Below are 20632 nucleotides of genomic sequence, written 5' to 3' on the forward strand. Positions count from 1 at the left end.
AGGGTCCACACCAAACGTTCCGATTTAATTGGACTGGGATAAGGCCTGGGGACTAGGATTATTTAAAAGTCTCTTCAGGGGCTCCTGGATGGCTTTTATCTGAGTATTCGGTTGAGTATTCGGCTTTTGGTTTCGGCTCAGGTCATGATTTCGTGGGTCATGAGATCGAGCCCCGTGTGGAGCCCCATGTAGAGCCCCATGTAGGGCTCCACGCTCAGTGGGGAGTCTGCTTGAGGATTCTCTCTCCCTCTTCCTCTGGCCCTCTCCCCACTCACGCAAGCACTCTCTCTCTCTCTCTCTCAAATAAATAAATAAATCTTAAAAAATAAAAAAATGCAAGTCTCTTCAGATGATTCTAATGTACAGACAGGATTGAGAACCACAGCTCTGCTCTCACTAGAAGAATCCTTTCTCCTCTGAACTTCACAGCAGTTTATTTTCAGTGGCACTCACCAAAACTTTAAAAACAGATTTCACATTTAATTACAATTATTTAACATATATATTTTATTTGTCCACCTGGGCCACAAGCTCTTTGAGGACAGAGCTGTGTTTGATTCATCCTCACGTCTCCATTTGTCAAGGGACATCTGTTTATAGCACCACCTGTGCTCCTCCTGGTACTTTTCTGGAGTAATGCATAGGAGCCAGCCAGGCAGCAATCGTGAAGCCTTTCCTGGCCACCCACCTAAACTTACAGTCTCCTCCTCCCCCATTTCCCCTTCTTCCTTCCCTAATTTGCTTCCCACCCCCGGCACTCAGCCCATGCTCTATGTTTCACTTCTTATTTTCTTTATTGTCAGTCTCCACCCACCCTCTGTGAGGGTAGAGACTTTTATCAGCTTGGCTCACTGCTGTACCCTCAGCACTCAGAACAGTGTCTAGCACATGGTAGGTGCTCAATAAGTATTTATTAAAAAGAATAAATACATATGTTAGCCTATATTTAAAAAGAGGTTTAATCCCTTTCCTCTACACCAGTAAGTGAGTTAGGTTTTTTGTTTTTGGTAAATACTTGCAGTCATTTATTATAAAGCCTTCCTTTTCCAGTAAAAGTTGTATTTCTAACATAAACATGTAAATTCTGAATTCATTATGTTTTAGAAATAGAGTCCTATTTCTGAGAGAGTCTGCAGAGGTTCTGTTTAAGCCCTGGAGCAGGGATTGTGGCATATTTGGAACTGTGTATGCAAATTGGAGCAGAGGAATGGGGTCTGGGTCTGTCAGTTGAAGCTGAAGAAACCTGAACACTGACTTGCTCTTGCACCATTAGAATTCAGGTCCTAGTTGTTCCAGAGGATGATGACTGTGATGATGGAGGAGGCCAAGAAGAGCAGGTAAAGGCGAAATAAGAAGGTGTCCATCATGTGGCTGAACTGTACCCATAGATCAGCTAGCTCTGTGCTTGTCAATCCTGAGCCCTCATTCAGCTCTGCTTCTCTGGGTCCCAGCTCCTTCCCTACTAACTGCCCTGGCTCCTTTGGTCCTGTGGAGAAGATGGAGACTCAGCTGTGAGGTGGGAAGGAGACAGGATTGGGGAAGTGGGGGACTGGGGAAGCTAGGCCCAGTGTAGAGAGTATGGGCAGGGCAGACTTTCCTTACCAGGTGGGTGAGTGGGCCTGAAGCCTGGGCCCACATTCTCCTTCCAGAGCGCAGTGGGGCGGCATTTCCTTGGGCTGGTGCAGTGGAGGAGCAGAGAGTGGAGCCACCAAGGCATGGGTGGGGGCTGGGTGGTGGCCAGGTGCAGCAGGTAGGTGATGAAGATGGTCTCCAGCAGGCTGACCACCATCAGGGACAGACACAGGGCAAAGTAGACACCTGGGATGGGGGTGAGGAGCATGCATGAGTGAGGCCCAGAAGAACCAGCAATCCCCCCTTTTCTCTGTCTCACACAGAGTGCTTTCTGAGATGACTGCTTTCTCCCTTCTGCCTTAGCTGCCTCAGCAGGTCTAGCCAGTGCACCTATCTACCTTGCCTCCTTCCCACCCCCCCACTTTCCAACAGTGAAGAGGTGGGCATACTGATGAGGGGGGTGCCACTAGCAGGAAGTAGTTTATTCATCATGAGCAGGAAGACATTGTAGCCCAGCAGAAGGGTTATCTTGAATGGGGCACGATTCTCGCTTTCTGCCGGCAGGTAGAAGCTGAGGGCATCAATGGCAATCAGAAAGCTACTGGGCACCAGGAGGTTTATGACGTAGAGGCTGGGCTTGCGCCTGATGGCCACCTGGGGGTAGGAGAGAGCAGAGAACCAGGTGAAGCTAGCACTGAGGGGAGCCTGGGGGATGATTCTAGCCCCTTCCTCCCTTGGTGTCCTCAATCCAACAGGGGCTCTTTCTGGGGCTGGATGAGAGTCAGACTTCACATGACTAAAAAGACTCTGCCATTCCCACCAAAGAAAACCTATGCCAGAGCTGGCATGTTCAGAAAGGGGGGCTGCTCTGGGGGACTTGGGAGAGGGGAAGGCTGTGAGGGTTGTGGAACCCAGTGGCTTTCTGGTCTTGGGACAAGAAGTGAGAGGCTCTGGGATTTAGAAAGATCTGATGATGGAGATATGGGAGATGGGCACATCTCACAGTCTCTGGGCTTACATAGAACACGATCTGGTCAAAAAGACTGGAGCCCACAGACATCTTTGGGGTGGCCTTGTTGATGCCTAGGAGCTCCCACTCCCCTTGTGTGCGGACAATGTCACGTGAGGTGTCCACTATCTCCCACAGTTCCTTTTCCATGCCCAGCAACATGTTTTCCACTGCAGGGGAGACAAATATTCATTCAGCACACTGTTCAGCACCTGCTCTGTGCGGGGCTCAGAGAGGTGAACTAGAAAACTGCTTAACTCCTTCTCTCTGGCTGTCCAGTAACATGGCTTCCTCACTCCTCAGTCTCCTTCTTTCAATTCTGGGCTTTCTCAGAAGTCTTGTCTCCTCCTAAGTTCAACTCCCCCACCCCACCACCCACACACTCCTGATCAGCAAATACTCCACTGTCCCTTTTTAGGCATTTAAAAAAATAACCTTGCTGTGTGTGCTATTTTGTTGCCCCACTGGTTGATCTCATTTTACTCCATCCTGGAACCCCCACCGCAACTCACCTGTGTAGAGGAAAGAGCTGAAGGTGAGTGTGCAGTTCTGCTGGTCAAAGGGGAAGTAGAAGATGTCCAGGCTACAGATACTGGTCACCCGCATTGGTTTGTTATACACTATGTGACCGTCATTGGTCACATATGCGGAGAGGCCTTCTGGGGTCTGATCCACATCCATGCTAAGTGGTAGAAGGGGAGAGAGGCAAATGCTCTGGGTTTCACATCAGCTTAAGCTTCTCTCTTAGGGTGGGGCTTCCCAATGTTACTCACTATGGCCACTCTGCCATCTTTTCTGCCCACCACTTTCTCATTTCTAGAAGAAACATCTTCTAGAAATGAGAGACGGTTGATGAGCTGTGATTGTACTCCTCTCTGAAATAAGTTTTTGGTGGCCCCACTGAATGGGTTTGCCCTATACTGCCCTGGCCTTCTTCTTGCAGAAGGGTCTCTGCTCCAGCTTGCCCTGGTACCCACGATTCCACGATGAAGATGTCTGGCAGCCACAGGTTCTCAGTTGTCACAGTGAGTTTACTGATAGCACCACATTCTTCTGGATCCCAGCTGATGAATGGGTTATTCCAGATCTAGAGCACAGAGCACAGAGGGATGGTTATGGCTGAAACCTGGAGCTAGTTTATGTCAACATTTACCCTTCCATTCCTATATATATGTATTTTTTTCTAACTGTGTGCACTACAGGCATATGATAAAATTTTAACCATTCCAGAAAGGTATAACATAAAAAGCAAGCCTCTCCTTCCTCAATTCACTCCAACTCAGCTCATATCCCCAACTCAGTCTCCTTATTAACAGTTTCTTGGTTCTTTCTAGAAAATAAATTAATACATATTCCAGCATTCACTTTTACTTACACAGATGAACTCATACTTTGCACATTGTTACTCAGGTTGCTTTTTTTTTTTAAACCTCATTTCCTGTTAAGCTCTGATTCCTCTTCTCTTTCTGGTGATAATGTCCCCTTTCTCTAGTTAACAAAGTCTTTTTGGCCTTTCATTTCCCATTCAAGAGAAATCTGAAACTGGGTGCTGGATACCTTTGGGGCTTGGAGCTTACTTAGGGGTTTTCAACAATACCGCCCCCTTCTTCCTTCATTTTCCATCTATGTCTTTCAAAGTTGTTTGGCAGCTCAGAAAGCTATTTGTCATCAGCATGGGCCCTATTTTGGTTGGATTTATCTATTCCCTTGGGCAATGCCAATTTCAACAAATGTGATTTTTGCAAAGGAGCCCAGAAAAAAGGGGAAAAAGAGGGAAGAGAACTAAGCTGGACTTACATACCAACTTTAACCACAGAAATGATGTCAGCAGCTGAAGTTGTTCATCCTGACCAAAAGAAGTCCTCATTCAGGATGATTAATGCCCAGAGATCAGGTCCCCCTCCAGCTCTTGCCTTTGTTTCCTATGTGGTCCTGTGTGACTATTCAGCTTTCAGTCACAAGTCTCAAAAGAAAGGTGGGTCCGAAAAGTGCAGGTTACATGGAAAATGTAGGGGGAAAGACAGCATGCGTGCCCATTGGAAATGTTTCATCTGAAAATAGGCGCAGAACTCAGGACAGATGTTCCCTGCAGAAATGTCACTGCAGTGTTCCCCTTCATGTCTCTCCACCCCATAGGATGGACATCTAACCTGTAGAGCATTCAGGGATGGATTGCTTGCCACTGGACCAGTGCGAGGTTGGGTTGCCAAGGTGAAGACTCCTTGTTCCCTACTAGCAGCCTATGGAAAGAATGCAGGAGTCTGAACTCACCACTTCCAGGATGGCAGACAAAGTGAAGGAGATGTTGACCTGAGTGGGGATGCTGTAGTTGATGACTGGACGGAAGTCCTTCTGGTTAAATATAGTCTGGAAGGCAGCAGGGTCCACCCCATGCTGGTCAAAGCCTGAGCAATTGATGGTGAAAGGGTTTGACCTTCCTGTAGGGAGCAGAGACCTATGAGTTGAGAATACGGCTTTTGTGTGTCCTAAGTGAGAGGAGTACCCGGGCTGAGGCCTGAGAGCCTCTCTGCAAAGAAAGAATATGTGGACATGGGGCAAAGCACATGAGCCCCTCCTTCCTGGGCCAAGACTTCTGAAGGCCGAGCCCTTCCTGCCAGGGCTGGGGAGCATGGTCTGGTCTGGTAGGCAAATGGTGGAAGTTGATGTGGTGAGCTGAACCAGGGCTCAGACCTTTCTTCCTGTGCTTTGTTCCCATATAAAGCCTACCCAAATTTGTATGCAAACAGCCTCTCTGGGGAGTCCTATTCCTTCCATAGTCCCAACGCTGAAGTTTTGGCTTTTGTCTGACCATACTGTTTTCTTTCTAGCTTGATTATGGCTTGTTCTTATAGTCACTGAACAAAATTTCCCTAAAATTTTGTTTCTTAATTTCCCCTTCCTGCTTTCATGTTTTCCCATTTCCTGGGAGGAAAAATTTGGAAAGAAGTCAACCTGAGTGCAACCTGAAATATGCGGGGACTTAATGTTGCACTGGATGTGAATTTATTGACTACCCACTGTGTGCTGCGCTCTGTGCCCTTCTCCAGCTCAGTGGCTTCGTGTAAGATCCATGGGAGCCAGCGTCATCATCACCATTCTGAGAGGATCTCACTGATCATTTACCATGGCTTGGTGGAGCCGGGCAATGAAATGTAGAAGCCCTTCGGCCCCTCTCACCTGCATCCCAGCCACAGAGGACTCTGTGGTTATTCCTGTAACTACAGCCCAGCAAGTTCTTCTAGTGCCTCGTCCATTACCCGCCCCCCCATGCCAGCTAACTCAAAAGGTACATCTCCAAACCAAGGAGAAACACATCTCAGGGAAGAAAATATTGTCCTTTCCCCTCTACATCACCTCCTCTGCAAGATCTTCCTGAGTGAGGTGGGAAAAGAGCTATGTTCCTGTCACCAGGACCCAAACCACCCTGTTCATAGTTACTATATCTTGGTAGAAAGGAAAAGTTGGACACTATAAAGGGGTGGAATTGGAGAGGTGGCAGATGGAAGGTCAGTTTAGTAGATGCCTAGGCAGGCAAATGAGAGAGGGGCTGTGTGTATTGATCAGTGAAGTGGGTTTTTTTTGTCTGTTTCCAAGGGAGCCATAACATAGATCCTACAGAGAAAGAAAATGTTTAACCCAGCTATTTTAGATGCTCTCTAGTTCTGGAGAATGAGAGGGTTTTTAGATTTTGCCCAGAACAGCATTCCCATCTTTCCTTGTTCTTGCCCCATCTTACCTGGAAGCAGAAGGCTGACAGTGAGGCAGAGGAGGACTCCCCCCTCCACGGGCCACCCCCCTTCCATCCTCCTCTTCTGGACTCTTCTCTGGGGATTCACCAGGGGCCCCCAAACTCTTGAGCTTAAAGGAGCTGAGACCACACCTTGGTTCCTGGTTTTGAATAGTGCTCATGACAGGTGACCACTCCCTGGTGAGAGGCTGTGGCCAGAGAGGTCACAGCAGAGTGCTGTGCTGGTATGCCTTCCGGGCTCCAGGCAGGGGGCATGTTAGGCCAAGACCTGGGGAGAAGCACCTGTTTAGTAGCCTTGTCTAGATGAATGGTTTTAAATCTCAGTTCCAAATACCTTTCGGGGGAAAATGGGGGATGTGGGAGATCAGGCAGGTAAGGCCACTGATAAAGGTCTCATCAGGTGCTTCTGGAACTAGCTATGCCTCAGGGAAAGTGCATGGCTCACTCAGAAATGGATGTGGTGGAGACACCTGCTAATTTTGAAGGCAAGAACATGTAATTTGTTGCAGACCTAGAAATGTATCCTTTATCCACTTGTGGACATTAAGGATTATTGTCAACAGTGAGTTAAAAATATTGAGAAAGTAAGCTTCTTTTTCATGACGTCAACCTAACAGACCTCTGCCCCCACAGCTAGCACAGGTAGTACAGATCTGCATCATCCTTGTTTGCACTATTGGGACATCTTCATAAGGTTCCCTCTCTGGTTTTCCCCCAGGCCAATTCTTTTTTTTTTTTTTTAAGATTGTATTTATTCATTTGAGAGAAAGAGAGAGAACAAGCAAGGGGAGAGGCAGAGGGAGAAGGAGACTCCCCACTGAGCTGGGAGCCAGATGTGGGGCTCGATCCCAGGACCTTGGGATCATGACCTGAGCTGAAGGCAGGCCCTTAACCATCTGAGCCACCCAGACGCCTCTCCCCGGTCCAATTCTTCATTTTGCCATTCTCCTGACACAGAACTCAAATGCTTGCCCTTCCTTGCCTAATGTCTCCAAAGGCCTACAGTCCTGGAGCCATGTGGGAATGTGTGAATAAAAAAATCACTTGATGAGCTTTTTGAAAATACCTGCACTCCCCGCCTCCTTGACCCCTATGGAAGGGTGTGTGTGTATTTAAAATTTGCCCAGATGGTTCTGATTCGCACTTCATTGAAAACCTTTGGATTGGCCTGCGTTACCATACCACAAACAGGATACTGATATTGATATATAGTCAAGATACAGAACTTCAACACCAGGATCCCCATGTTTTCCTTTTACAGCTACAACCACCTCCCTCCCTCCCCAACCTCCCACTGTCTGGCAGCCATTAATTTGTTCTCCATTTCTATAATTTTGTCCTTTCAAGAATGTTATGTAAATCAAATAGCACAGTATAAACTTTTTGAGACTGGCTTTTTCTCACTAGGTGTAATTCTCTGGAGACCCATCCAGATTGTTGTGTGTATCAGTGTGCATTCCTTTTTATTGCTGACAGTATTCCATGGTAAGAATGTACTGCAGTTCATTCAACCACTCACCTGTTGAAGGACTTCTGAGGTTTCAAATTTTAAAAATTTTGTTGAAGGACTTCTGAGTTTTAAGGGAAAACACTTATTTCCTCTACTTTACTCACAACACTTAAAAAAAGGATTTATTTATTTATGGGGGGGAGGGGCAGAAGGAGAGGAAGAGAGACTTTCAGGCAGACTCTCCGCTGAGCGCGGAGTCTGATTCGGGACTTCAACTTATGACCCTGAGATCATGACCTGAGTTGAAATCAAGAGTCGGACACTTAACCGACTGAGCCACCCAGGTGCTCCCACAACACTTCTGACACCAAATTGTGGGTTTCCCCCTCACACCAAGTAATTCTGACACTACTCCTTCTGGCATATCCCTTGGGTTAAGGGCTCAGTCCCACAAGAGTGACCCCTACTTCATGTGCCAATCCCAAGTCAGGGCCTCCTGTACTTCTGACCAACTGACAATAAATTGGGGGTCCCCACAGCCCCCTTCTCAGATTCAGTTTTTTGCTATAACAGCTCACAGAATTCATGGAAACATTTACTTCTCTTTACTGGCCATTAAGTTTATAATAACATATACAGAACAGCCAGATGTAAAGGTACACAGGGTGAGATCTGGAAGGGTCCTGAGGACAGGAGCTTCTGTCCCTGTGGAGTTCCAGCATGTAGATATGTCACCAACCTGGAAGGTCTCCAAACTGCATAGTTTAAGGATTTTTTATGGAGGCTTCATTATGTAGGCATGATCAATTATTAACTCAATCTCCAGCTCCTCTCCCCTCCCTAGAGAATGGAGATTGGGGCTGAGAATTCCAAGCTTCTAGTCATGCCTTGGTCTTTCTGGTGACCAGTCCCCCATCCTGAAGATATCCAGGAGCTGACCAAGAGTCACCTCAATAGAACAAAAGATGCTCTTATTGTCTAGGAAGTTCCAAGGGATTTACGAACTCTGTGTCACAAGCTGGGAGGAGAGACCAAATACACATTTTTTCACAGAGTTGTTTAGTTTTTGTCTATTACATGTAAAGCTGTTGTAAATGTTTGTCTACAGACTTTTGTGTGAACAAAAGTCTTCTGGAATAAATACTCAGAAGTAGAATTGCTAGATTGTATGGTATCTGCATGTACAGTTTTTAAAGAAACTGCAATACTCTTTTTCCAGAGTGGCAGTACTACTTAACATTCCTGCCCACAATGTATGAATGATCCAGTTTCTCTGCATTTTTCAGGGTTTAGAACTTTGGATAAGAAAGGACTTCTGAAAATAGGACTCTAAAATCACAAACATGAAGGAAATGATTGATAAATTCAGCATTTAAAAAGAATTTAAACTTATTTTCATTAAAGGACAGTAAATGTGTGGCACCTGGGTGGTTCAGTGGGTTAAGCGTCTGCCTTCAGCTCAGGTCATGATCCAGGAGTCCCGGGATGGGGCCCCGCATTGGACTGACTCCCTGCTCAGCGGGGAGTCTGCTTCTCCCTCTGCCCCTCACCCTGCTCATAGTCTCTCTCACTCTGTCTCTCTCTCAAATAAATAAAATCTTAAAAAAAAAAAAGGACACTAAACGTGAAAAGTCAAATCATAAACCGCAAATCATATCTGCAACACATAACTGACAAAAGAATAGTAGAAAATATATAAAACATGCCTATAAATAAATAACAGTGACAAAAAACCCTATCAGAAAAAATGGACTGAAGACGTGAATAGGCACTTTATAGAAGAGAAAGCACAGCCAACAAACAACAAAAAGATATTCACAAAAATACAGGGAACAAACTGCTGGTTGCCAGAGGGGAGGGGGGTTGGGCAAAATGGTGAAGGGGAGTGGAAGGTACAGGCTTCCAGGTATGGAATGCCTAAGTCAGTGGGATGAAAGGCAGAGCCTAGGGAATACAGTCAATGGTATTGTCATAGTGGTGTATATTGACAGATGGGAGCTACACTAGTGGTGAGCATAGCGTAGTGTATAGAGTTGTCAGATCACTATGTTATACACCCGAAACTAACGTAACATTGTGTGTCCGCTATACTTGAGTTAAAAAAAAAAAAGAAAAACACTGAGATGTGAAAAGGTTGTGAGGATACCCCTCGATGCTGCTAATGAAAAGAGAGTGGGAAGCTAGTAGAAATGACAACTCAAGAAGTTAGAAACATGATCAAACATTTAAGGACAGTAATATACCCAGGGCCAGTGAACTGGGTTTTTTGTTTTTTTTTTAAATTTGAGAGAGACAGAGAGAGAGAGAGAGCACATGCGTGCACGCACAAGTGGGGAGAGGGGCAGAGGGAGAGAGAGGCAGACTCCTGCTGAGGAGGGAGCCCAATGTGGGACTTGATCCTAGGATCCGAGGATCATGACCTGAGCTGAAGGCAGACACTTAACCAACTGAACCACCTGGGGATCCCAGTGGTCTGGTTTTTACTAACATTTCATAAATTTCCAATGAGCCCTCTTTTTTTTTTTTTAAAGATTTTATTTATTTATTTGACAGAGACAGCCAGTGAGAGAGGGAACACAAGCAGGGGGAGTGTGAGAGGAAGAAGCAGGCTCCTAGCGGAGGAGCCTGATGCGGGGCTCTATCCCAGAACACTGGGATCACTCCCTGAGCCGAAGGCAGACGCTTAACGACTGCGCCACCCAGGCGCCCCTTCAATGCACACTCTTAACAGAGGTTTACAGTAGAAACTGGAGGGAAAGTAAATAAAGTTATTATCACAAGGACTACTATTTATATATATCTTTTAAATGGGAGAAGGATGGCAGGAACCAGAATCACCCCCGAAACTGTGAAGTACTCCTAATGTTCCTGATGACATGTCTGACATAAGCTAGTACGAGCTTAAAATGTTTCGCTTTGTTTTTAGGTCATATTTTAGACCACAAGGCTCACCTCAACCCTAACGTATGAACAGGATGTTCTTTTGCAAAGGATATTGTTAATTACAATGGTCTTGGCACAGAAAACTTAAAGTCACATTTCAATAAGGTGGAAAGAAATTACAAAATGACATCTAGAGAAATATAAATGTGGAGATGGGGAAGGGAAAAGAAATGATGCAAAAGCGATCTTAAGAAATTTAAAATTTCTCAAACATGTGGTAAACACTCTTCATTTTATGCTACTGGCAAAAGTCAAGGACAAGTTTCTGCATGAGAAGTATGTTCCAAGTAATGGAAAGAAGGAAACACATGAGAATGTGCAAGCAGAAATGTCTGTCGGTGTATAATTAACATGTCTAAGAACTCAAAGGTAAAGTTGATACATAAAAATGGGTTGCTAATTTTCCACATGAGATATGTAAAAATAAAATAAAATATGCCAGGATGGGATAAAGGGATTACACCTAGGGATAGTAAAATACTGATTCTTAATCATTCAGTGAGTCTGTATTAAGCACCCATGTTGTGTCAGGCATACTACCATATACTGAGTTATAAAAATGAGTGAGACATTGTACCAAACCCACACGAAGACACACTCTCTTAGGGGAGGAAAAAATATAAAAAAATCTCTGAAATTTATTCACCTAATTGAAATACAATTCAGAAATTTGTCTTTGGTATTCTTTTACTTACCTATTCAATTTCTGTCTCTCCTGAGGGCCAGCTGTTAGAATCCTTCCCAAGATCATATCTGCCCATGAAGGTGTAAAGTACTATTAATAAGGAACACTTAAAAACATATGGGGTTTTTTGATAGTAAAAATAATACGCTCTCATTGAAAACAATTAAGAAAATGCAGCTGAAGATGTAAAAGAAAAGAGTAATCATTTCTCGTCCCATTATCCAGGACAAAGTTTGCTTATGTTTTCGTCTCTAGCCATCTGTACCTTTTTCTCTGCACTTCTCTCCAGCCCTCTTTTTTTTTCTTTCTTTTTTAAAAACAGAACTTATATACACAAACTGTTTTGTAACTTGTTTTTTCCACTTTATATATCATGGACCTGTTTCCATGGTAGTAACATTGATCTGTATTCTCACTTTAAATGGCTACAAAGCATCTAATTGGGTGGCTATACGACAATTTATTTAACTTGAACCATGTAATTGCGGTCCCTAACTAGTCTTCCTGGACCTCTGATATACAAGCATGTATATCGGATTTTATTTATTTATTTTGAGAGAGAGAGTGAGCGAGCGCAAGTGGGGGGGGAGGGGCAGAGGCAGAGGGAGAGAGAGAATCTCAAGCAGACTCCACTGAGTGTGGAGCCCCAAGGAGGGCTTGATCTCACAACCCTGAGATCATGATCTGAGTGGAAATCAAGAGTCAGACGCTTAACTGACTGAGCCACCCAAGCATGGCTTGGGTGCCCCCAAGCATGTATTCAGAAGGCCTTCCCTGTTTGATTTTGTGAATTTGGGGAGGGGGGAAGATAAAATATATCATTTATTTCAAAGAACAATTTCAGGAATGAGAGAGGTAAAGGCAAGTTAAATGAAAGTGGTTGATGAAAGAAACATTTTGCAATTATAAATATTTTATAGTGATTTCTTACAAATGAGACTTGACCTTTTCATTCTTTTAAAACTGTGAAAGTGTCTGAAAGACTTCAAATCAGATTACCCTTGTTTTGAGTGAACTATCAAAGTGTCTGCAAGAGCACTCTCTGCTCCAGTGTTTGTGGACCTATCGTAAATGTACTGAGGAGGCAGTGCTTCCTGAAAAGTTGTTTTTTGAGACAATCAATCAAGGAGAGACTCTGCTGACCCTGACCTCCATTGATAGCAGAGTCAGAAATTAGGTGTGGCTAAGGAACACTGAAAGTGTGTAGGAAAGAGAATCATGGCATATGAAAAATCAGGAAATTGTTTGGGGGGGAAGAGTTGGGGTTTGGGGAGTATAGATGGGGACATGGTATTCACTGGGGGTAAGTAGCTAAGATCAGAAAAGGGACCCAGATCTGGCTGGCTCTAACACCAAGAGAAACTCCAGCTGTGGTTTGCAGGGAGAAGTGGACATATATGTCTGCCTAGGTGTTCCAGAGGACGATGACTGTGACCACGGAGGTGGCCATGAAGAGCAGGTAGAGGCGGAAGAGCAGGGTGTCCATCACGTGGCTGAACTTCACCCACAGGTCGACCAGGTGCTGCTTCCGAGCCTCTTCTTCCTGCTGGGTCTCTGCTGACCCAGGACACCCGTTTAACTCTGCCTCTCTGGGACCTGACACTTTCCACACCAACTCCACAGGCTCCTTCACACCTACAGAGAGAAAGAGACTCAGCCAGGACCATGAAGTGCACCTGGGGAGGGAGGGGGCCAGGAAAGGAGTCAGGAGCAGAGAGTGGAGGTGTGGGAAGAGGAAGTGTGGGCAGTGCTGACTCCCCTTACCAGGCAGGTGGGTAGGGGTGGGGCCCAGGCCTTTATTTCCCTTCTGGGGTGCAGTGGGGCAGCATTTCCTTGGGCTAGCCCAGTAGAGAAGCAGAGAGTGGAGCCAGCGAGGCATGGGTGGGGGCTGGGTTGTGGCCAGGTGCAGCAGGTAGGTGATGAAGATGGTCTCCAGCAGGCTGACCACCATCAGGGACAGACACAGGGCAAAGTAGACACCTGAGGGCAAAACAAATTATAAGCAAACCAGGGCAGATTCATCTCTACACTTCTTAAGACTTTCTCCAAATCCAGTCTTTCCTTGTAACCCCTTCCCTCCTTAAGTGGAGAAGCAGCCAATTCCTGGTTCTCCTCCCTATGCCCTGCTGCCTGTTCTTCCCTGGAAAGCGGGAGGGACCATACTGATGAGGGGGGTGCCACTGGCTGGGAGTAAGTCATTCATCATGAGCAGGAAGACATTGTAGCCCAGCAGAAGTGTCATCTTGAATGGGGCACGATTCTCGCTTTCTGCCGGCAGGTAGAAGCTGAGGGCATCGATGGCAACCAGAAAGCCACTGGGCACCAGGAGGTTTATGACGTAGAGGCTGGGCCTGCGCCTGATGGCCACCTGAGGGGAGGAGAGATTGTGGAGAATGTGGCAAATATACTGATGTCAGAGGGCTCTCGTATATTTGTAATCCTTGCCGATGTGCTGTTAGGCTGGCTGTGGGATGATTGCTTTAGGTAACACATGCATTTAATTGTATCCTCTACAGAAGTGCTCCTCTTTGTTGTCTAATTTTCACTGGTAAATATGTCCAACCCACTGGGAACACAATTGTAGACTTTTAGGGGCAAGTAGGTCCTTTGGACCATCACAGAGGTGGCTGCTCCATTCTGAACTGTAAAGCTTGTAAGAGCCCAGCTGCTCCTCCTCTCTGCAGGGTGGAGGAGGGGAAGAAGAGGGGCAGGGAAGGGGGAGACCCTGGTGATCCTTCTTCAGGGCAGTTAGGATAGAGGGTGGAGTGGGGAGCAGATGCTTAACCCCCTGGAAATTCTTTTTTTTTTTTTAAGATTTTATTTATTTATTTGACAGAGATAGAGACAGCCAGCGAGAGAGGGAACACAAGCAGGGGGAGTGGGAGAGGAAGAAGCAGGCTCATAGCAGAAGAGCCTGATGTGGGGCTCGATCCCAGATCGCCAGGATCACGCCCTGAGCCGAAGGCAGACGCTTAACCGCTGTGCCACCCAGGCGCCCCTGGAAATTCTTTTTACATCCCAAAGTGCCTTAGATCAAGAGGAAAATCACAGAGGAACCAGGATTAGAAGTCAAACAAGGACCCTTGCACTTACATAGAACATGATCTGGTCATATAGGTTGCTTCCCACCAACATCTTTGGGGTAGCCTTGTTGATGCTCAGGAGCTCCCACTCTCCCTGGGTCTGGATGAGGTTACGAGATGTGTCTGTTATCTCCCACACTTCCTTGTCCATGCCCAGTAGCATGCTGTCCACTATAAGGGAGGCCGGGGGGAACTCAGTCTGGAAGTGCTCCCAAGCTTCCTGCCCCCAAGTTAAATTCCTCCCCCGCTGAGCTTCTTCAGCAAATTTTCCTCTCTGTTCCTTTAAGGCAAGGCATACAGGTTTTCTCAAAAGTGGGTTACAGGACCACAATTCATGTGTATGCAGGCTGCAGCATTGATTTTTTTTTTTCAGTTGAAAACAAGAATGACTCAAATTTGTTATGGGAATATTGGATATGACTCAAATGTGAGTCAAGAACTTTTGCAATCATTCCTATTTTCCTTCTCCATTTCCTAGTTATATGATGTTGTTTTAGTGGAATCAAACTTGAACAGCTCAACCTTTTTATAATTACATGCATGCCCATTAGAATGATTAATATATCCAAATCTACCACACGACACCTGGTAGCATTCTGTGTTTACTGGTTTAAGTGTGTTAGCTATCAAAATTAAAAGTTTTCAGCTAAAAATTGTAGAGCAGGAGCTCTACGGAAGCTCAGGGTCAGATGGGCCTCATTTGGCACAAGGGCCATCCAAGATCTCAAGCAGTAGTTCTTTTTTTTTTTTTTAAGTTTATTTATTCATTTATTTATTTTAGTAATCCCTACACCCACCGTGGGGCTTGAACTCACAACCCGGAGATCAAGAGTCACATGCACTTCCGACTTAGCCAGCCAGGTGCCCCTGTAGTTCTCTCTCTCTCTCCCTCCCTCTCTCTCTCTCTTAAAAAAGATTTTATTTATTTATTAGAGAAAGAGAGAGAGCATAAGGGAGGGTGAGGGGGTGAGAGGGTGAGGGACAGAGGGAGAGGGAGGAAACAGACTCCTCGCTGAGCACAGAGCCTAATGTGGTGCTCGATCCCAGGACCCTGAGATCATGACCTGAGCCGAAGTCAAACGCTCAACCAACTGAGCCAGGTGTCCCTCTGTAGTTCTTCTTCTTCTTCTTTTTTTAAAATAAACTTTATTGAGGAATTAAAGCAGTAATTCTTAACCCTGTCTGCACATTAGTATCTCCCAAGAACATATAAAAAATATCAGCACCTGGGCCCCACCTGGAAAAATTAAATTGAAATCTCTGGGTGAGGCATAGTTATTGGTATTTTTAAAAAGCTTGAGTGGGCAGGCAGAGTTAAGAAACACTGATCTAAAACCTCCCCTAACCATATACCTATACCACTTAAATATCTGCCCTGAATCTTGAATAACTAGCAAAACATGTCTTGCTCACCTGTGTAGAGGAATGAACTGAAGGTGAGTGTGCAGTTCTGTTGGTCAAAAGGAAAGTAGAAGATATCCAGGTTACAGATGCTGGTCACCCGCACTGGCCTGTCGTACTTGATTTGACCTTCACTGTTAACGAAGGCGGTGAGACCTGGAGGTGCTTGGTCCACATCCATGCTGCTCGTGAAAGGGAGGGAGTGGGTGCTGTGGTGCCTTCATTAGCTTTTGTTTCCCTCCCTTCCTGTGTCTTCCCCTACTGTGCTCCCCCTTTGGACTCTTTCTCTATTGTCACTCTGTCTTGTCTCTTGTATGCCTCATAGTGTTTTGTGGCCATCAATTAATTGAGGCTGTGCCCCTGTCTGAATCTTCTCATGTTCCCACGCCCTGCACTGACACGAGGCTGCTCTTTGCAGATGGGCTTCGTGCTGGCTTTCCCCAGCCCCAATACGCACGATTCCAAAATGACGATGTCTGGCAGCCACAGGTTTTCAGCCGAGACTGTGAGTTTTTTGAGGCTGACACACTCTTGCGGGTTCCAACTGATGAAAGGATTGTTCCACATCTGTAGCCAGGGCAGTGGGAACCAGAGATGAGCAATGGTAGAGCTTATTCGAATAGTCAGCTTCTTCTGCCCTTCTCATTCTTCTTTGAGCTCTGATCTTCTTTCCCCCACTCATGTCTCTAATGACCCCAGCCTGTCACCCCCTTCTTTATCTAGCCAAGTGTTATTGGTAAAGTGCCCTGTAATGGCCTTTTTTTCCAGGCAGACCTTAAGTATAGCCTAAAACCCTTCAGTCCCAGGAGCACACCAATATATTTGCCCGCAAACCATTTGGCCATTTTCTTGGATCACCATTTCCCCCCTCATAAGCTGCCCAGGGAGATGTGTGTGCCCAAGGCCAGTGCAGTTCTAGACCAAGTAATTTGGTCCCAGAAAGATTATAGATTTAGTAGAGGTTGGGACTAGGAAACCCCTAAGTTACTTCTCAAATTTATACTTACAAATGCAAGTGGGAAGGGGATAGTCGAATCTTCCTTACCAAATTTATCCACAGGAATGACGTCAGAAGCTGGAGCTGTGCATTCTGGTAAAGAAATTCCCATCCAGGATTATTAGTACAAAAAGACTTTGCCCATGACCATCTCATATTCTTACCAATATTCACTAATTTATTGGGCCAGGCATAGTTCTAGGTGCTCAACTGTCCTTCCCTTGCTTGTCTCCCTTCTATCTAGGGACAATTCAGGTTTTAACTGACATACAGACACTTCCTGAACATTCCAGATAGGACAGGATTCTAGAAGGAATCCTTCCTGAAAAAATACCACTGCAGCGTTCTTCTTTATGTCTCCCCATCCCATAGGAAAATTCTCTAATTTGTGCAGAATCCATTTAGAGGACCTGCTGTTCACCACTGGGCCAGTACAATGTTGTGTTGACAGGGCAGAAGATCCTTGTTCCCTATTAGAAAAATGGAAAGTGGGGACCAGGTCTCACCACTTCCAGGATGGTAGACAGGGTGAAGGAGATGTTGACATGAGTGGGGATGCTGTTGTTGATGACTGGACGGAAGGCCTTTCTGTCAAACACTGCTTGGAAGGCAGCAGGATCCACCCCATACTGGTCAAAGCCTGAGCAATTGATGGTGAAAGTGTCGCCTCTTCCTGTAGTGAGCAGAGACCCTGTGAGAAAGGGCCTCTATGACCAGGGCTGAAGCCTCTCTGCAGAGAGAAAACGGTGACATACTGGGAGGAGTGGTGAGCCCTCCTTCCTGGGCCAAGATTCCTCAAGGCCAAACCCCTTCCTGCCAGGCCAGAGAGGACAGGCTGATCTGGTAGGCAAATGGTGGAAGTTGATGTGGTGAGGTGGACCAGGGCTCTATTCTCATTCCTATTGTTTTGTCCTCATGCAAAATCTACCCAAATCTGTATGCAAACTTTGCCTTGGTACAATGGCAGCCACTTCAACAAGTCCTCAAGTGCACCCATCACAGGCTTCTTGGGTCTACCTAGGAGCACCTCTCAGCACTGCCTTAAAACTTGTCATCCGGGTCACTTAGAAATCTGATATAGTGTGTTTCTCTTTCTCATTCTCAGGGACTTCCATTTACTGAAGACAAGAACTGATTTATCAAGCAAATAAGGGAAGGAAACAATTGTACTTTCTAAGTGGATATGGGTAACATGTAGTAGGTATTGTGAATTGGTGTGTACCTTGGTGCTATGCATTTATTTTGCCCTTCTCAGATTTAGTGACTTCAGATATGTTGGGATTTATTTTCAGCATTGGGATAATCAGGTGATATCACTGAGTATAAACCAGGTATAAAAATCTGGTATAAACCAGATGCCAATCATATAGTGAGATCTGTGCAGATGTTGTCTCTTGGCTATGACCAGGGAGCCATCTTGGTAGTAACTGGGCAGAATCTTTCCCCATTTCCGGCCTTGTGTGATCTTTTGCTCTGCTTGCTCCTCTACAACTCCATCTCTTACCATAATATTTAAGGTATATACCCAGACTAGGAACAAATATTCCCTCATGGAAGCAAAGTGTCTACTCCTACCTCAGATTGATTCCTACCCTCCTTCAGTGTTTTACACTTAGTCCTTCATGGCTTGTTTAAAATTCGTGGCTACTGTTCTCACAGATACCATATCAAGGGAAGAAGACCGGAAGAGTGGGATGAGGGTGTGATGGGAGGGACACCAGAAGTGAAGGAAAGGTGGAACTGGAGAAGTGGTGAAGAGGGACAGTTTGGCAGATTCCTATATGGACAGGAATAGAGTGGAATGTCTTTCTATCTGACACACACACACACACACACACACACACACACACACTCAAGACACAGATATTAGGGAAGAAATACTTAACGTGTTAATTCTGAATGTCCTCCAAGTGCAGGGAAGTTCCTAGATGTCCTTGAGAACGACATTCTGGTTTTCCCTGTTCTTGCCCCATCTTACCTGGAAGCAGAAGGCTGACAGTGAGGCAGAGGAGGACTCCCCCCACCACAGGCCATCCCCCTTCCATCCTCTTCTTCTGGACTCTTCCCTGGGGATTCACCAGGAGCCCCCAAACTCTTGAGCTTAAAGGAGCTGAGACCACACCTTGGTTCCTGGTTTTGAATAATGCTCATGACAGGTGACCACTCCCTGGTGAGAGGCTGTGGCCAGAGAAGTCACAGCAGAGTGTCCTGCTTTGTCCCTGTGCTGGTATGCCTTCCGGGCTCCAGGCAGGAGTGGGAGTTGGGCCAAGACTAAGGGAGAAGCACCTGTTTGGCAGCAATGTGCTGAGATCAATAACAAAATAACTTGCCTTAATGAGAGGGTGAGGGCCGGGGAAGTAAGAATTAAGTACTTCTACGGCCAGGGAATCTGCAGATTTGGAAAGGTGACAATATTTAGTGAGTTGGTTATGTATTCATTAGGGATAATTGCAAATACCAAATTACAAAGCTTGATTCCTGCCTTCATCATCTATTGTCTGTATTTTTCCAACAGCTCCTAACAAGATTTCCTCCTTTCAATCCCTCTGCCTTTCTGATCCATTTTCCCTAAACTAAATTTTCTATACATTTTTTTTACTTTATGCATTGATTACTTGATAATAGAAGTCATAAAATTAAGGTAGCAGAACCATTTTTAATGTCTTTGTGTTGTCAATAGTGTTATACATTATCATAAACTAGTAATTGCAGTTAACATCAATCTTAATGGCATGTATCAATATTATATCTTATGTGACATCTCTATAGAAAACACAATTGGACCAAACGAGTGAATTGGAGCATTGTTCTATTAAGTATCTTAGTTACATTTCCAGAAAGACTTGGAAATTTTTTTCTTGCAGAAAGGGGGAAGGATCAGACCTAGAATACAAAAGAAACTTTGTTCAGAATGGAAGATTATGACAGCCCTAAATAGAAAGAGCTGAGGAAGGCAGGAGTGACTGAGGGGCCCAAAGTAGGAAAGCACAGGAGAGACATATTTTCTGTCTCGGGTTCAAAATATCTGCACTGCTTCAGCCCCACCCGCTCTGTAAGGCATTTCTTCCCTGTTTTGGAAACTTGGCCAGAGGATTGGGCTGTCATGCTACGTATATATGCAGAAGAATACAACTGTGGGGCACTGGACTCCTCGATGGGCTAAGAGCGAAGGACTTCATAGTACACTTGAGTTCCACAGGTGGGCTGGCTACCAGACCTTGGGTCTAGGAAAGGAGGGTTAACTTCAAGCCCCGATGAAAGGCAGCTGACGACCATTGATGTGTATCTTGCTTTTATCAAGGTTGGCTGAGAAACTGCACCTAAGTCTATAGGTTGGACTTAAAAGTAGATTTAGCTGCCAGGAAATGCCTATGATGGAGGCAGGGGGAATAAAGCAGTAAGGCGTCTCCTCTCCTGCTCTGTAACCTCATGGAAAGCAGGAGGCATGTCTTGTTCTTTTACCCACTGAGACCCCCTCCCAACTGCCCCCACCCAGGGGGTGGCATATAGTAGTTAGCAGTCAATATATGTTAGTTCAATATCTGGCCCATCAGTTCACTATGGATGGAGAGAGACACACAGGCACCTTGGGCAGATGTAAGAAAGATGGTAAGGAACCTCATGAGGGTCCTGAGGCTGTATCGGAGAAGTTGCTTGTTATTCCCGTGGTGTGGCTAAGGTGTGGGCCTCCATCTTGGGTGCCGTTTGGTAGAGATGGGGGTTGGCAGATGTACAGCAGGTGAG

General features: G+C 45.6%; 2 protein-coding genes and 1 long non-coding RNA gene across 5 annotated transcripts; 1 reads left to right on the forward strand and 2 right to left on the reverse strand.

Annotated features, from left to right (window-relative positions):
• Window positions 1-1149: 1149 nt before the first annotated feature.
• Window positions 1150-6474, reverse strand: LOC103676187 (5-hydroxytryptamine receptor 3C-like). Of its 3 annotated transcripts, XM_008705374.2 has the most exons (9): window positions 6318-6474; window positions 4853-5019; window positions 4383-4427; window positions 3559-3668; window positions 3094-3263; window positions 2591-2751; window positions 2022-2226; window positions 1603-1818; window positions 1150-1486 (listed from the first exon to the last, which is right to left on the reverse strand). In XM_008705374.2, exons 1-9 carry the CDS (start codon window positions 6382-6384, stop codon window positions 1284-1286), a joined length of 1344 nt encoding a protein of 447 aa, XP_008703596.1. In that variant the 5' UTR covers window positions 6385-6474; the 3' UTR covers window positions 1150-1283. The 3 variants fall into 3 exon arrangements, with proteins under 3 accessions (XP_008703596.1, XP_040477451.1, XP_040477452.1); XM_040621517.1 differs by lacking the exon at window positions 6318-6474 and having other exon boundaries at window positions 4853-5232; XM_040621518.1 differs by lacking the exons at window positions 4383-4427; window positions 6318-6474 and having other exon boundaries at window positions 4853-5232.
• Window positions 1298-5844, forward strand: LOC121100428. Its single transcript, XR_005832230.1, has 3 exons — window positions 1298-1337; window positions 3525-3606; window positions 5629-5844. It is a non-coding gene; the product is annotated as an uncharacterized LOC121100428 (long non-coding RNA).
• Window positions 6475-12413: 5939 nt separating the features above from the next.
• On the reverse strand, window positions 12414-18933 carry LOC103676188 (5-hydroxytryptamine receptor 3C-like). Its single transcript, XM_040621736.1, has 9 exons — window positions 18867-18933; window positions 17395-17579; window positions 16937-16981; window positions 16349-16458; window positions 15904-16073; window positions 14501-14661; window positions 13571-13775; window positions 13172-13387; window positions 12414-13042 (listed from the first exon to the last, which is right to left on the reverse strand). The coding sequence occupies exons 1-9, from the start codon at window positions 18931-18933 to the stop codon at window positions 12813-12815; spliced, it is 1389 nt and encodes a 462-aa protein (XP_040477670.1). The 3' UTR covers window positions 12414-12812.
• Between the last annotated feature and the right edge of the window lie 1699 nt (window positions 18934-20632).

Source organism: Ursus maritimus, unplaced genomic scaffold (assembly GCF_017311325.1).
Source record: "Ursus maritimus isolate PB19 unplaced genomic scaffold, ASM1731132v1 scaffold_4, whole genome shotgun sequence".
Lineage (NCBI taxonomy): Eukaryota > Metazoa > Chordata > Mammalia > Carnivora > Ursidae > Ursus > Ursus maritimus.